Source organism: Lepeophtheirus salmonis, chromosome 4 (assembly GCF_016086655.4).
Source record: "Lepeophtheirus salmonis chromosome 4, UVic_Lsal_1.4, whole genome shotgun sequence".
NCBI classification, from domain to species: domain Eukaryota; kingdom Metazoa; phylum Arthropoda; class Copepoda; order Siphonostomatoida; family Caligidae; genus Lepeophtheirus; species Lepeophtheirus salmonis.
In genome coordinates this window covers 18,256,885-18,274,784 of record NC_052134.2, presented here as the reverse complement: position 1 = coordinate 18,274,784, position 17,900 = coordinate 18,256,885, and the positions used below count along the sequence as shown (strand labels likewise).

At 29.0% G+C, this 17,900-nt stretch overlaps 1 protein-coding gene and 1 long non-coding RNA gene across 2 annotated transcripts; both read left to right on the top strand.

The window, feature by feature from the left end:
* Positions 1-4,701: 4,701 nt before the first annotated feature.
* Positions 4,702-5,237, top strand: LOC139905052 (uncharacterized). Its single transcript, XR_011779520.1, has 2 exons — positions 4,702-4,798; positions 4,863-5,237. It is a non-coding gene; the product is annotated as an uncharacterized lncRNA (long non-coding RNA).
* Positions 5,238-15,487: 10,250 nt separating this feature from the next.
* LOC121116287 (uncharacterized) lies at positions 15,488-16,359 on the top strand. The gene is made up of 4 exons (XM_040710530.2): positions 15,488-15,624; positions 15,685-15,770; positions 15,826-15,921; positions 15,986-16,359. Exons 1-4 carry the CDS (start codon positions 15,563-15,565, stop codon positions 16,102-16,104), a joined length of 363 nt encoding a protein of 120 aa, XP_040566464.1. The 5' UTR covers positions 15,488-15,562; the 3' UTR covers positions 16,105-16,359.
* Positions 16,360-17,900: the final 1,541 nt, after the last annotated feature.

Genomic DNA, 17,900 nt, shown 5'->3' with positions numbered 1-17,900 from the left:
TATAATACGATGGCCTTCAAAACTGAGAATAATGTTTTTGATCCCACAACCATTTATTAATTAGTTATAACCAGGTAGAAACCATGACCATGTGATTAATATTTGTTTACTTGTTCCAATAAAGTCGATAAATTTGAAAAGGAAATAAATTAAGTAGGGAAGCATGGCCATTTATTAATTTATTAGCAGATGTACCTGGCATTGCCAAGAGTTATTACGTGCCTACAAAAAGACAAATTTAGCTGTATATAAAAGATAACCCCTAACAAATAATCAGTGCTAATTTCCATTTTTCATAAGCAAATTCAGACATAATGACTCAATACTTAGAAGGTATCTCCTTAAGGATTAAATAATAATGATAAAACATTGAGAAAGTGTAAAGACATTGTATAAGTTGTGAACAACAAATAAAATCGCACGCTAAAAAATGCTTAGGATTTACAATTAAAGAGATTTTTTCTTCCCTTTTCTTTTCTTTCCTTTATATCTTACAGCTACACAAGCTTGCTGTTATAAATGAGTTTTCAACTCATATTTTAATGTATATACTTAGTTGCTGTGTGATTTCATTCATTTTTTGAACTCAATTTTTACTCTATTTAATACTTAAATACTTGCGTGATATCATTCATTTTTAAAAATAGTTTTTATACCACTGTTTACACTTATATTCCTTTACTTTCCCCTATTTTTTTGATAGGACGCGCACACTTGATTATATTGGGGTTTCTTAGTTCAAGTATCTAAGCAATATTAAGTTCTTTTCAGACAATCAAACAAATAGACATAAAGATTGACTGAGAAAATTTGCTTTAATAATATAAATATCTAATAAATAGGTATGTTAACAAAGTAGAGTGAGCCTCAAATCGTTTTTTTACATGGGAATTATGTAGCTCTAAGATATGATTCATTTTCTAAACGGTTTTTGAACGAATGTTTGATTATTGAATAATTAAATATTTTTTGATTTGAATACTGAATTTTGGCAAAATTTTGCCAAAAAGTATTATATTTATTGAGTTTAACGTTTAAAAAGATCCCAGCAACATCACTGCCAAAAAATATTCAATTCCGTGAGATATAAGTATATTATTTTGTCATTTAAAGTAGTGACTTCAAATTCTTGTCCCAGATATTTTTTATATTTCGACTCCCGAGTCTCTCCAGTTAAGTTGTAGGGTTTTTTTAATACATCCTACGTAAGTATTTGGATTTTATCTATTATACTCATCTTCAAAATCAAATCCAAAACACTATCTTTAAAACTTTTAGTCAATTACAAAAGGGAGATCAAAACAATTTTCCAAGTGGAAAGATATGAATTACTTAATGTAAAGTCATATTCAGATGAAAACAAGTTCATGAAGAGACGCTTACTCCAATATAAAATAAACATATGTGAACAGCTTATATTTTCTTTTTTTGTGCCCCTCTTTATTCCATCTGTATGTCACACGAACTAAAAAAGAACTCTAAAATGTTTTCAATTCAAGAAGTTACAGCAAAAGTTTGGAACAGCGATAGTGATGCAGAGGAATATATTATGTACAAAAAAAGAGGATCTTTCAGAGCCTGAGAACAATTATATTGATAACACATATTATATATTATCAGTTTGTTTCACTATGTTGAGTAGATTTTTATAGTACCGCTCAAAATGATTTTGAAACATAAGCGATTAAAAAAAACTCAACATAGTACAAGGGTTATACACGTTCTTGTCAAATAATGAAGATAAATCCGAATTTTTGTTGATTGAGTAAGGATCAAAGTGTGTAAAGATAAATTATCCACTTTTTAAAAATAAACTGCGGTTAAATAGTTAAAAAGAGAAATATACTGAGAAAGTATTTAAAATTTGTATGTTGTCTCTTTGGAAAAGATTATGATACACCTTCTACGCCTGAAATGAGGTAGTTAGTAACTACGTTACACACTTTCAGCTCTTGTAGTTATCATGAAAAATCGATAAGGACACGTCATAGGACTGACAAATGTTATAAAAACTGGACTGATATGACTGCTTCCTATGTTAGCTTGCAAAGATGATAGTTATTACTGATAATGAATGTTATTACTGATCTATGGGTTAGTTGAGTATTTGGGAATATTAGAACCAAATTGAAGATGAGTCATTAGATTAATGAAATAGTTGGCACGTTATGTTTAGATTTACAAAATTATATTTCGTGTACCCATAGAAAACATTTTTATAAAATGATGCTCCTATAATCCATAATTTTTTAATATGAAAATATAATTTAAGTGTACTCACTTTAAAAAAATAGAACTCAAAAAACATTACCTATTAAGATATTTGCATAAGTATATTTTTCCATTAAAACAAAACTAATAAATAAATTTGAAAATATGATAAACATAATCAGCTTCAAATTTATTAATATTTGGTTCATTATTATCAACTAAAAAAGTGTGATATTTTATTGGACATGTAACATAAATAATAAATAAATCTTTTGCATTGTTACCATCACAACCAAAATAAGGATACAAATATTCTTCTTACAAAGTTTAATTAATTTATCATTAATAAAATATCCCGAATTAAGACGATATATCTAATATATTAATCTTATAATGGATTTAAAAAAAAAGATAATAGAACATTATTATATGATTAAGTTTGCATCTTTGCAATCGATCTTAACGAATAAATGAACAATCAAATGATGTAGAAGTAAGTTTTTTATTTGAGTATGTTCTCCCAAATAATTAGACGGCTAAGAGACAATTGATGAATTGAGAAGAAGTGAACGTGGGCACCAAATTGTTAAGTTGAGAAGGAATATTTATTAGTTCTGTATTGGCTAAGTTTATCTTGTTTTTATAGATTTTAAGAATAAAGGTTATATTTTTCATTACAAGAAACCGAAGGAACGAACTTTATTCAAATTCCAGCAGGAATTCACTGGACTAAATTCCATTTCCTAATAACTTTATACAAAGAGTTTGTGTACTTTCAGACCATTCTTTTACGTATAAAAATCAAAAAAAGTAGATTTTAAGGTAAACCAATGATACTTTATTCCTTATAGACGACAGGAATACTAGTCTAAAAATGTTTTCCAATTATACCACTTGTTATAATAGTGGAGCAATAGTTAGGTAGACTGACTTATCTAGTTGTTGCAAGCAAATTAGTATACAAATAGCACTCAAACTATGCATCATAATGCAAAACAGTGCGGCCAACCTAGAAAAAAAAATGGTTTGAAATCCCTTCTGTGCAAGTAATTTAAATTAGTAATTCCCCTTTTTTTTTTTTTTGCCAGAATGTACAATTGTTAAGTAAAAGTCGTTTGAGTGAGTTGATGTGAGCGTTTTGTGAAGAAAAACAACTAAACTTTTATTTATCAACATAGTCTCCTTGTAATTTTACAAAATTACTTCAGCGATGAAAAACTGATAATCTATAAAAAATATTACATAAATGAATTTATGATGTTTATCAATCAAAACATTACTTCTAATTCCATGAGACTTCTACTCAACATTTTTATTATAAGGGTTTCACCTTTATATGGTTAGAATAAAAACAACAAAAATCTAATATCTTGAAAAATTTAAATTCAAAGTCTCAGTCACTTCTATGGAAGGAATTATAAATTATGTATATATACTTCAAAGAAGATTCCTAGATCAAATGGAGTAATTGTAATACCATAATGTTTACTTATCCTTAATTAGTAATAATATCTCTGGAAAACTTCGAAACAAATTTTAGACAAAATCTACTTTTTATGCAAGGCACAACTATATTCTATTCATTCAAAACAAAATGACTTAATTTTTAATTTTTTGAAGTTCAACTCAGATTTAAAATAACCTGCTGCTATTCCTCACATTTATAACAACTGTACCTCCCATTATGTTCAACTGTACCAATTATTAAACCTAAATTATTATTTAGCAGGATATTTTGTTAATATTTACCCAGAATTTACACATTTTATAGAGGGATATTGAAATATGTATCTAATACAAATTCTAGAGCATTCTACAAGGAATAGTAGTCTTGTTTTATCTCAATTTTAGGGGAAAAAATCGTACATCCTTTTTTGTGGTAACTTTACATTTCTTTTATCATAGATTTATTTTCTAAATATTAATGTTGGAATAGGTATTTAGAAAAACAACTCAAAATACTGCAGTCATATCAGTCCAGTTTTTATAACATTTGTCAGTCCCATGACGTGTCCATATCGATATTTCATGGTGAAGTCAAGTTTGTTGTACATTGTACAATGAAGTACTCCATATTCCAGATGTTTTCCATTTTGTACTGGGTACATATAATTTCTACCTATATATATTGAACTAAAAATCATAATATAGTGTCACTTACAGATTAGACTTTCTTTTAAGGATACACCAATTGGAAATACCGATTTTTTTAAAAGCTTTGAACACTATGAAGTATATCTTCTCCATCTTTGTACTTGGGTTTTACCTGTTTGGAGTACATGCCACATCGTAATTGGATTCTTGTTAATTTGTATCTATAGTATACATATATATTCTATTATGTTTCAGGGATTCTCAAACAAAGAGGATAACTGGAGACTGGCTAGAAGATAAAAGAAATCGTACGGATATTACAGACTTGTTCCGATCTCTAAGTATGTGATTCGGAAATAAAAAAATCCTTATTTTTTTTCATTATATTTTTCAAAGATGTGCCAGAAGAATTGATAAGAATTGTCGAATAGTGGAAGTCCGTCAGAACAATTAATTGTGAATTATGGAAGTGGATATTTCATTCAGGGAAGACGTAAGTTTGAATAATATTTATAAGATTAAAAAGCTGCCTTATTTATTTAAGCCTTTTATTACAGATCCGATCGGACTTTATTACAACAGCACGATAACGCAAAATAAACTTGGATTAACTCCATTTGCTTTTTTCAAAGAACCAGCTTGGTTTAATACTGAAGTGGATAACGATGGATCATTAATATATCATGTATATGAATGGTATAATCAAAAAGAAATTCTATATACACGCCGAGAAATACTGGATAAACGAACCATGAAGTATTCCTTTCACATTCCCAATAGTAATGTTCAATCATCTATTATCTATCATCGCCGTTGTTCATAAATATATGTATATATTGAGTACATATGGATATTATTCCTATTACAAAAAGATTTACTTTTACGATTAATAGGCCAATTTTTTAAATAAATAAAATATTTTTTGCATACAATGCTAGGAATAATTCTTTCTTATGGTATAAGTAATGAATTGATAAAAAGATCATTTATTAAGAGATCGACTACATAGGCTTTACATGACGATTTGCAAAAATTGTGTTCCATTACTTTTGTTACCAATCACATATACTAGTATGTATATGAATATAGCTAAGTAGTACATGTATTCTTTTACTAACAATTGGGCAATATTCCTATCTCAAAACTGATGAACGGATCTACATAGAATTAATAAAGAGTTTATAGAATTGTTGCCTCCTGAACTTAGCTCCCAATTTTTTAGAATAAATGGAGTAATTATATAATAAAATTGAGTCGTTTGATAAATCATATCCTTCGAAAATTAGTAATAAATTCAGAAAGGAATATATCTTTATTTGCTGCTGCTACTACTCAGCCCTTTGAGGTGGAAGATTTTTTATGTAAATCGCAATTTTTGTTTTTGCCGATCCGAGCATGAGTGTAGTTATTATTTTCTATATGATTGTAAATCTTTAAACCCTTTCTATCAATCTGTTGCGGATATTATATATTATAATTTTAAGTTTTATATATTCACAAGAAGCGATTTTATTTCTTCCTACGTTGGAAAGCAAGAAAATATAATCAATGTACTCATAACAAAAACATAAAATTCCTTAGACAGAAACAGAGTTTCCTCCGATTTTAGCATTTTAGATATTAGATAATTATTATAAATTAATCACATTTTATGTGAATGTACGCCGAGAAAGGTGGGGAGTAATTGACACACAAATCATTTTTAGCTCAATTCTCTACATGTAAACGTGCTATTAATGCATGATTATTTTTACAAAGCTTATAGCAATATACAACTTCTGAAACCAATTTTATATTATAGTTAACAAGTCGTAACATTCATTGCATCTCTCAAGCATTATTAAAAAAAAAAATATGTACAAAACCAGTTGTTAATAAGCAAATTTTGATCCTATTTATCCGTAACTTTGAAATATCTTTCAATAATTTTGATAATGGAAAAAAACTTAACAAAAGCGATTCAGATTTGCCTAATCACCGTTCAAAACATTAATATGAAGAAAATAATTACCTTAAAGAGTTTGGTGTAAAAAGAAACAAATGTCGTTGTGATACCCATGATGTTGATATTGTGAACTCACACAGAATTTCATTAAGGATGACGTTTGCAGGTTCATCAATATGATGATTAACGTTGTGAAGCCCTGGATGAATGAGGTGGCCAATGGAAAACCATACATCTTTCAACAAGATAGGCCACCGGCCCAAAATGCAAAGAGGATCCAGGAATGGTACCGGCAGAACCTCCCTTACTTCTGGGTCAAGGAGATCTGGCTCTCTAGCAGCCACGAACTCCACCCATTGGACCTTTATGTGTGGGTTGTGGCTGAAAGGGATACCAATAGTAACCCTCACAATATCAAGACGTCCCTCATCACCTCTATCATGGAAGAGTTCATCCACATTTCCAGGAAGGACATCATGTAGGCCTGCTCTTACGTGCCTGGAGGAGGTAATTGCAGCTGGTGATGATTTTATCCGTTAATATTTTTATGTACTTAATACTAAATTACAAGTTTTTATCTATATTTTCATGAGAGTTATGGAGATCTTGGTAAAAATTAAAAACTGGCGTCAATAGATTTTCCACCCTCTAGATGTAGATTTTTGTGATATTAAGATAACACCTTGTTCAAGGTACATTATGCTATAATATAAATGTTCCCAATTTTATTGTGTAATTATCCAATAACTTATAATAGAAAAAATAATGTCTATTGATTATATTGTAACAAGGTTTAATTCAACCAAAAGTAAATAGTATTTTTTCAATATCCTCAAATAATCTCCTTTCATTTCAACATTCAGGCGGTATTTATCGATTGGTAATGTGAGCAATCGGTCACAGCGGCCCTGTGAACATGTAAGCTTTGGGTGCTTTTCTATATTCACAACAAAATAAAAAATCTTCATCCTTTAAATTTATGTTAGCCAAGCTATCGAGCCCCAAAACTAACCCCCCACCCTTCAGCAACACTTTGACTTGTAATATTCATATGCCACTGAATACTTAACCATTTAACTTCAAGTAACTCTGAAATTAACCAAAAATAATTATTATATTTTCATAAAATAAAAAGGGTTAAGAAATTCAGAATAATGAATTACTTCGAGGTTATGTATTCAGAAAATGTGTCAAATTTCAGGATTAGGTATACTAACCAGATATACTGGATAACTTCTGACCACCCTAGTGTCCAGACCTCAACCTTCTGTGCATTTGGTGCAAGTGGTGTTCAAAGCCTGCTGAGTCTTCGACCTCAAGTCCTCCGTCAATAAAGAGTGAAAGAGTATGACCCGCAGCTACATCTCAAACGTGAGAGTAATAATTTAAACTATGATTAATTTTAAACCGTTATTGAATACTAATTCAATAGTTGTAAGAATTGGCTAATCAGAATTATTTTTTATTAAGGTCCTAAATTAGGTTATTAAAACTCGAGAAAAATGTATGCCTTATTTTTGATTCAGATCTGAATAAAACAATTTATGTACCCGAATATATCCGTTGAAAGATCTGAACCGTGCCGAATCCGAAAAAATGAATATCTCTCCTACCTTTACAGTCCTACATAGTATCCAAAGTATTCCCCCTTAAATATTAAAGATGCATGCTCCACTTGAGTGAAGGTCATACTATTGCAAATAAATGACTTGATGAGAGTTAAGAAGAGATGTTTTTATTGATAAATAAGATGATTGTGTATGCATTTATTAAGACATATTCTGAAAAAATATATATTACACTCCTAAATACTATATATTTATATGTATAGAGAAATGAAAGAACTCATATTTATACATCGAAGAAATGAAAACAAAAATTCAAAGTTTTCATCTTAGAGCATTTAAGAAGAAAATAACTGTAAAAAAAAACTTTTACAAAACATATAAATGCATCCCGATACATTAAGAAAACTTAGCTCATATATATTTGGTTGTGTATAGTTTATGTTCATTTGTTTTCCATTAATAGATCTACTATTAGTATAATTAATTAATTACGTCCAGTGATGGGTAGTAATATATTTAGAGTTGTATAAAATATATAATTGGGATCATTTTTTTGCCACGCACATCAATGATCTTAATCTAGGAAGATTTTTTCGTGAAGGTGACCTCTTAAACTATGTTTTCCTATTTTATAAAACTTTTAAATTTGAAAAGAAATATGACGACTTAGTGCGGTGACACGAAGCAAAAACAGGTGACAACTTAATGATCTCCTTTATTAGAATGGTTTGTATTTTTTTTCCTAGAGTTTTTATATTATTTTATTTTAAGTATATCTTGTGTCGCATCATCTATTTTAAGGGCCACCCTCTGTCATCTTACTCACATTTAAATGGGTTTTTGCTGTTGTGTGACTCCCTTTTAAGCCTTTCATATGGTACTATGGATTTTATCTATTATTTAGTGAAATACAGATATGCCTTTTGGCTAAGAAAACAAAATTTCATAGGAAGGAAATAAACTCAAATCTTAATCCGTATCAAAAAATAAGATAGACGTGAACTATTCCGTTGTTCATCGTTAATTCTACTCCAAGTCCAAAATATACTTAAACTTATATCTTCCCAACCAACCCTCAGTGTTACGCTAAGTTGTTTATGAGATAACTCAATAGTGACTACTTTATACTTAGATCTACACTTTTAAACCTAAAAAAATGATCCCAGCTTTTTAAAATAAATACACAGTAATTAATAAGACTTAAGTACATCTAAGGTACGATTCTTCTAGTATTTTTTGTTACTAAACATGTTGATAATTATCATAAAATGCAGTTTAATTAAACTTAAATTAGGTTAAGATAAATTTGAATCTATAACGAAGTATAAGTTAGCATTAAAACTTAAATAAATACTCATTAATATGTAAAATATATGTTCAAAGGAATACTCATATCTAAGAGGAGGCTCCTTCAAAAACACAATTGGAAAGTATATTGTACATACAACAACCCTCTACAATTTGGAGTATGTCTAATATATTTGTAGGTAGAAAGGATTATACAATTATAATTAGAGTTTTTATTTTGAAATATAATACGATGCCCTTGAAAACTGAGAATAATGTTTTTGATCCCACAACCATTTATCAATTAGTTATAACCAAGTACAAACCATAACCATGTGATTAATATTTGTTTACTTGTTCCAATAAAGTCAATAAATTTGAAAAGGAAATAAATTAAGTAGGGAAGAATGGCCATTTATTAATTTATTAGCAGATGTACCTGGCATTGCCAAGAGTTATTACGTGCCTACAAACAGACAAACTTAGCTGTATATAAAAGATAACCCCTAACAAATAATCAGTGCTAATTTCCATTTTTCATAAGCAAATTCAGACATAATGACTCAATACTTAGAAGGTATCTCCTTAAGGATTAAATAATAATGATAAAACATTGAGAAAGTGTAAAGACATTGTATAAGTTGTGAACAACAAATAAAATCGCACGCTAAAAAATGCTTAGGATTTACAATTAAATAGATTTTTTCTTCCCTTTTCTTTTCTTTCCTTTATATCTTACAGCTACACAAGCTTGCTGTTATAAATGAGTTTTCAACTCATATTTTAATGTATATACTTAGTTGCTGTGTGATTTCATTCATTTTTTGAACTCAATTTTTACTCTATTTAATGCTTAAATACTTGCGTGATATCATTCATTTTTAAAAATAGTTTTTATACCACTGTTTACACTTATATTCCTTTTCTTTCCCCTATTTTTTTGATAGGACGCGCACACTTGATTGTATTGGGGTTTCTTAGTTCAAGTATCTAAGCAATATTAAGTTCTTTTCAGACAATCAAACAAATAGACATAAAGATAGACTGAGAAAATTTGCTTCAATAATATAAATATCTGATAAATATGTATGTTAACAAAGCAGAGTGAGCCTCAAATCGTTTTTTTACATGGGAATTATATAGCTCTAAGATATGATTCATTTTCTAACCGGTTTTTGAACGAATGTTTGATTATTGAATGATTAAATATTTTTTGATTTGAATGCTGAATTTTGGCGGAATTTTGCAAAAAGTATTATATTTATTGAGTTTAACGTTTACAAAAAGATCCCAGCCGCATCACTGCCCGAAAAATATTCAATTCCGTGAGATATAAGTATATTATTTTGTCATTTAAAGTAGTAACTTCAAATTCTTGTCCCAGATATTTTTTATATTTCTACTCCCGAGTCTCTCCAGTTAAGTTGTAGGGTTTTTTTTTAATACATCCTACGTAAGAAATAGGATTTTATCTATTATCTGTCCAATTTCAGCATACTTTATACTGGTTATTGACCCTCAGGTTGTCCGCAATCTAGGGTCATAATTATTTAAGATGAATTAATATGATTTTTTCTGTTTATTACAAAGGCTTTGATATAGTTTGATTGATTTTTGATTGACAGGAACAAAAGCACAAGAACCGAGACCGATAAGCAATATATTGTGGTCTCGGTTCGACTTTGTCGATTCCGATTCTAGAGCTTCAAGAACCAGAACCGCTTGAACCGTTAGAACCACTAGACTGATATGGCGACAACATTGGTTGTTGATTATAGAAAATAAGTTAACGTGCACAAAGCACAAGTACCTATGCACTATGCTTGACTTTGTATATTTACAAAGTGTAACTTAGGGCTATACTTTGCCGAGTTTTGACTCCGGCAGGTAACATATGTTAAGATTTAAATCTCTTTATTTTAACTGAACAAAAATGATAATTCCTTTATACGAAAATAAAAAGGAAAAAGGATACAAGTTACAATTATGAATATTTAATATCATCTAAAAAAGTCAAAATCCTACTTTAAAAAATGATGTTCATTGTATAGTTTACCTGAGACCATCAGTCATTCATAATATACATTACCTAGGTATTATATGTAATGCCAGATTTTCATACCTTGCCAATAACGTATAAATTAAATTTGTTCGAACAATTTTAACAAGTAAATCACTAGTGGATCTTAAATTAATTTAAAATTAATTATTTTAAATAATATTACTAATATAGTTTAAAGAACATTTTTTTTTTTAAATTAATGTAAAAAAAGTTAATTTTACAGAATAGGTTCTCACAAAAAGTGTTTCTAGGATCTTTTTATGCTATTTCTACATATATGTACGAATTTTGAGACTCGTAAGTCCATTTTTTATAGGAAAAATATCATTTTGATATAACTGAGGGTATATATCCTTTATATATATGTATATGGAAGGATGAGACATCCTTGGAAATAAATTCTTCAAAAATGAACAACAAACTTATACTCATCTTCAAAATCAAATCCAAAACACTATCTTTAATACTTTTAGTCAATTAGGAAAGGGAGATCAAAACAATTTTCCAAGTGGTGAGATATGAATTACTTAATGTAAAGTCATATTCAGATGAAAACAAGTTCATGAAGAGACGCTATACTCCAATATAAAATAAACATATGTGAACAGCGATAGTGATGCAGAGGAATATATTATGTACAAAAAAAGAGGATCTTTCAGAGCCTGAGAACAATTCTATTGATAACACATATTATATATTATCAGTTTGTTTCACTATGTTGAGTAAATTTTTATAGTACCGCTCAAAATGATTTTGAAACATAAGCGATTAAAAAAAAACTCAACATAGTACAAGGGTTATACACGTTCTTGTCAAATAATGAAGATAAATCCGGATTTTTGTTGATGGAGTATACGCTGAAGAGACGCTATACTCCAATATAAAATAAACATTATGTTCAACTGTACCAATTATTAAACCTAAATTATTATTTAGCAGGATATTTTGTTAATATTTTTATCCAGAATTTACACATTTTATAGAGGGATATTGAAATATGTATCTAATACAAATTCTAGAGCATTCAACAAAGAATAGTAATCTTGTTTTATATCAATTTTAGGGAAAACAATCGTACATCCTTTTTTGTGGTAACTTTACATTTCCTTTATCATTGATATATTTTCTAAATATTAATGTTGGAATAGGTATTTAAAAAAAAAACTCAAAATACTGCAGTCATATCAGTCCAGTTTTTATAACATTTGTCAGTCCTATGACGTGTCCTTATCGATTTTTCATGGTGACTACAATAGCTGAAATGACGTAGTTACTAACTACGTCATTTCAGGCATAGAAGGTGTATCATAACCTTTTCCAATGACACAACATACAAATTTTAAATAATTTCTAAGTATATTCCTCTTTTTAAGTATTTAACCCCAATTTATTTTTGAAAAGTGGGTAATTTATCTTTACACACTTTGATTCTTACTCCATCCACAAAAATCCGGATTTATCTTCATTATTTGACAAGAGCGTGTATAACCCTTGTACTATGTTGAGTTTTTTTTTAATCACTTATGCTTCAAAATCATTTTGAGCCATACTATAAAACTCTACTCAACAACATAGTGAAAGAAACTGATAATATATAATATGGATTATCAATAAAATTGTTCTCAGGCTCTGAAAGATCCTCTTTTTTTGTACATCATATATTCCTCTGCATCTCTATCGCTGTTCCAAACTTTTGCTGTAACTTCTTGAATTTAAAACATTATAGAGTTCTTTTTTAGTTCGTGTGATATACAGATGGAATGAAGAGGGGCACAAAAAAAAGTAAACATAAGCTCCTCATCTAAACATACTTTGAGATCATGGCTTGATTGTCAGTCAAATAATAAAACAAATATGAAGATAAAAAAAAAGTTTATTCGGGTTCTGAACCCCATATGAAGTCTCCAAGTCAATATAACAGATAACAATACATTTTTATACAAATACTGCACAGTGTACATCCATTCCATGATTTTTGTAAATGTCCTAATGGAGGAAAAGTCATCAAAATTCATTAAATAACACAAAGGTTAAAAATTGAAAAGTAATTTAAATTGTTGTATAAGGAACAAAAACTGTGGGTACTAAGCAAGGGCGAGAGCATAGATATATAACATAAGATCAAAGTAAAAGAAAAGGTTCAGTTCCCTGAGTCTGAAATTAAATCTCACATTCAAAAATATAATTTGAAGTGAAGGGAATCGAGGAATTACTTTCTCTCCGTGAAAAAGAAAAATCCAAACTATTGAGGCAATACCATCGCTTATCATCTGACTTGAACACTACCGAGAGCAATAATAGAAAGCTGGAAACCAGGTAGTCTCTTTAAAGATATACCTAAAGTACAACGAATCAGCGCTTACTGCAGCAGATATCCGTTTGCAAAATTTTGAATAAGATTTGGCCGAAATTAGTTTAGCAATTGAGAATTATAGTCTACAAATATCTTTATTCACGGTCAGGGCAAAATTTATCTGATTCTAAATTAAAATAGGTGAGGAAAAAACCTTCATGGATTAGCAAGGAACTAATAATGTTCATAACTTTGCATTTACTCTAGACTGGCAAAAGGTTGAGCTATTAAACAAGGTTTTAGAGCAAGAGTATGAAATCAATTCAATGAACAATTAAATATAGAAGCTTCGATCGGAATAGATATTTTTAAGGCAGCAATATCATAAAGAAAGGATCCATAGTTTGAAATTATCTGAGTATAGTCATTCTAGGAGCAAATCCTACAATGATTCATAAAATTTATGACTCGTTTTTTTTTTTAAATATCAGGATATATTATACTTCTCATCCATACAGTAAAACAATATTTTAGCATGTATTTTGACATCTGCGAACAACAAATTATTATACTCTGTGAAAAAAAAATAGAATTTTGATAAATATTTTATTAATGATATATCGTAAACAAAAGCAATGTTAGGCATATGAACCAGCTATCAGTTTGCTCAACAAAATTTATTTTAAACTTTTACAATGAAAAGAAAAGTAAATGAACTTAAATTTTAGAAAAGGATCGATTGAACATAAGAAAAGATGAACAAAATCAAGCCTGTATGAATTCAAAGTTGTAAACATTTCATTTGTTTATAAAGCCGTTCACTATCTATGGAGATGAAATGAAATGCCGAGGTTTATATTAAATTTTGGAATAAATAATTAATTAAATTATTTTGAATATTATGTGTTCTTGTATGTAATTTGAAAGGTTGTATTTTATTTTTGTACTTTTAATCCATAACTTTTTTATGATTTTTTTTGTCATTTTAATTTGTAATGTATCTATTTTTGTACGATATTTTTAAATCAGAATTAAATAGAAAAAAATTCCATTTAGAAAACTATAATATTTTAGATTTTCCAAAGATTGATATATATATTTGATAATTCTATACATGATAACGATATGTAACTCATGTTTCATGTCAAAGAAGGTATGATGCTATAATAGAAAAAAAATCCTTGATTTTTTAAAAATTGGTTATTTAATCTTTATAATTGCGGGGTTCACAATTTTCTTCAATTTTTTGAAACCGATTGGACCATTTCATGAATGACTTATTACACTGGGCAATAAATATTTAATTTTAGATGGGGAGGTGTGCAATGATTGCTTTTTAGATAAAGAAACTTGAAAAAAATTACAAAATATCATGTAGATATTGTATAGAAATAATTGTAGAAAAACAGTATGTAGGCCACAAAAAGAGAAAAATTGTGATTTAAGGGTTATTTTTATGTTCCTTAATGTAAAAAACCCTCTGGTATTTATTGTTATTATTCTAGATCAAAACAGTCAAAATTTGGCGATTAATGCTATTAGCAGCTTCTTTTTCATTGTTTTTTTTACGTAGCAAGGGAATTTTGAGCAATATTAAAACGCAGGGACACTCTCAAATGGGCGATTTATATATTGTACAAGGTATTCTATAAGTGCATTTGGACTATGAAATAAGAAATGTCTTTCAGGAGAAGATTATAGGTCTTATTGCCTAAAATTAGGGAATCATAAAACATCATGCAACTCTGATGATATAAAACAAACAGATGATCAACCCCAAAAAAATAAAAGTTAATTCCTTACAACATTCCATACACAATTGTTTTAAGTCATTGCTCTCATTCATTTACATATTTACTATTTTACGCTAAAATAATTGCCTATTTTATTAGAGAAGAAAAAAAAAAAGAGGTCAAGTTTGTTGTACATTGTACAATGAAGTACTCCATATTCCAGATGTTTTCCATTTTGTACTGGGTACATATAATTTCTACCTATATATATTGAACTAAAAATCATAATATAGTGTCACTTACAGATTAGACTTTCTTTTAAGGATACACCAATTGGAAATACCGATTTTTTTAAAAGCTTTGAACACTATGAAGTATATCCTCTCCATCTTTGTACTTGGGTTTTACCTGTTTGGAGTACATGCCACATCGTAATTGGATTCTTGTTAATTTGTATCTATAGTATACATATATATTCTATTATGTTTCAGGGATTCTCAAACAAAGAGGATAACTGGAGACTGGCTAGAAGATAAAAGAAATCGTACGGATATTACAGACTTGTTCCGATCTCTAAGTATGTGATTCGGAAATAAAAAAATCCTTATTTTTTTTCATTATATTTTTCAAAGATGTGTCAGAAGAATTGATAAGGTTGTCGAATAGTGGAAGTCCGTCAGAACAATTAATTGTGAATTATGGAAGTGGATATTTCATTCAGGGAAGACGTAAGTTTGAATAATATTTATAAGATTAAAAAGCTGCCTTATTTATTTAAGCCTTTTATTACAGATCCGATCGGACTTTATTACAACAGCACGATAACGCAAAATAAACTTGGATTAACTCCATTTGCTTTTTCAAAGAACCAGCTTGGTTTAATACTGAAGTGGATAACGATGGATCATTAATATATCATGTATATGAATGGTATAATCAAAAAGAAATTCTATATACACGCCGAGAAATACTGGACAATCGAACCATGAAGTATTCCTTTCACATTCCCAATAGTAATGTTCAATCATCTATTATCTATCATCGCCGTTGTTGTTAAATATATGTATATATTGAGTACATATGGATATTATTCCTATTACAAAAAGATTTACTTTTACGATTAATAGGCCAATTTTTTAAATAAATAAAATATTTTTTGCATACAATGCTAGGAATAATTCTTTCTTATGGTATAAGTAATGAATTGATAAAAAGATCATTTATTAAGAGATCGACTACATAGGCTTTACATGACGATTTGCAAAAATTGTGTTCCATTACTTTTGTTACCAATCACATATACTAGTATGTATATGAATATAGCTAAGTAGTACATCGATTCTTTTACTAACAATTGGGCAATATTCCTATCTCAAAACTGATGCACGGATCTACATAGAATTAATAAAGAGTTTATAGAATTGTTGCCTCCTGAACTTAGCTCCCAATTTTTTAGAATAAATGGAGTAATTATATAATAAAATTGAGTCGTTTGATAAATCACAAGAAGCGATTTTATTTCTTCCTACGTTGGAAAGCAAGAAAATATAATCAATGTACTCATAACAAAAACATAAAATTCCTTGTACACAAACAGAGTTTTCTCCGATTTTAGCATTTTCGATATTAGATAATTATTATAAATTAATCACATTTTATGTGAATGTACGCCGAGAAAGGTGGGGAGTAATTGACACACAAATCATTTTTAGCTCAATTCTCTACATGTAAACGTGCTATTAATGCATGATTATGTTTACAAAGCTTATAGCAATATACAACTTCTGAAAACAATTTTATATTATAGTTAACAAGTCGTAACATTCATTGTATCTCTAAAGCATTATTAAAAAAAATGTATAAAACCAGTTTTTAATAAGCCAATTTTGATCTTATTTATCCACAACTTTGAAATATCAGTAATAATTTTGATAATGGAAAAAAACTTAACAAAAGCGATTCAAATTTGCCTAATCAACGTTCAAAACCTTAATATGAAGAAAATAATTACAAACATAGACGGTTCAGAACAATATACAGGGTGGAAAAGCTATTGACGCCCGCTTTTAAATGTGCAATATCTGTCCATAAATAAGGTGAGACTGGCTAACTATGTTAATCAGCTGATAGTCGGTTTACAGAAGCTGCATAATCAAAACAAACATAATGTTCAACTATGAACAGAAATCTGCAGGAGGCGATTGGTGGAACTATGGTGTTTGGATTTCGCGCACAAAGGACAAGCAAGGAGATCGAGCCCCAAAACTAACCCCCCACCCTTCAGCAACACTTTGACTTGTAATATTCATATGCCACTGAATACTTAACCATTTAACTTCAAGTAACTCTGAAATTAACCAAAATAATTATTATATTTTCATAAAATAAAAAGGGTTAAGAAATTCAGAATAATGAATTACTTCGAGGTTATGTATTCAGAAAATGTGTCAAATTTCAGGATTAGGTATACTAACCAGATAAACTGAATAACTTCTGACCCCCCCTAGTGTCCAGACCTCAACCTTCTGTGCATTTGGTGCAAGTGGTGTTCAAAGCCTGCTGAGTCTTCGACCTCAAGTCCTCCGTCAATAAAGAGTGAAAGAGTATGAGCCGCAGCTACATCTCAAACGTGAGAGTAATAATTTAAACGATGATTAATTTTAAACCGTTATTGAATACTAATTCAATAGTTGCAAGAATTGGATAA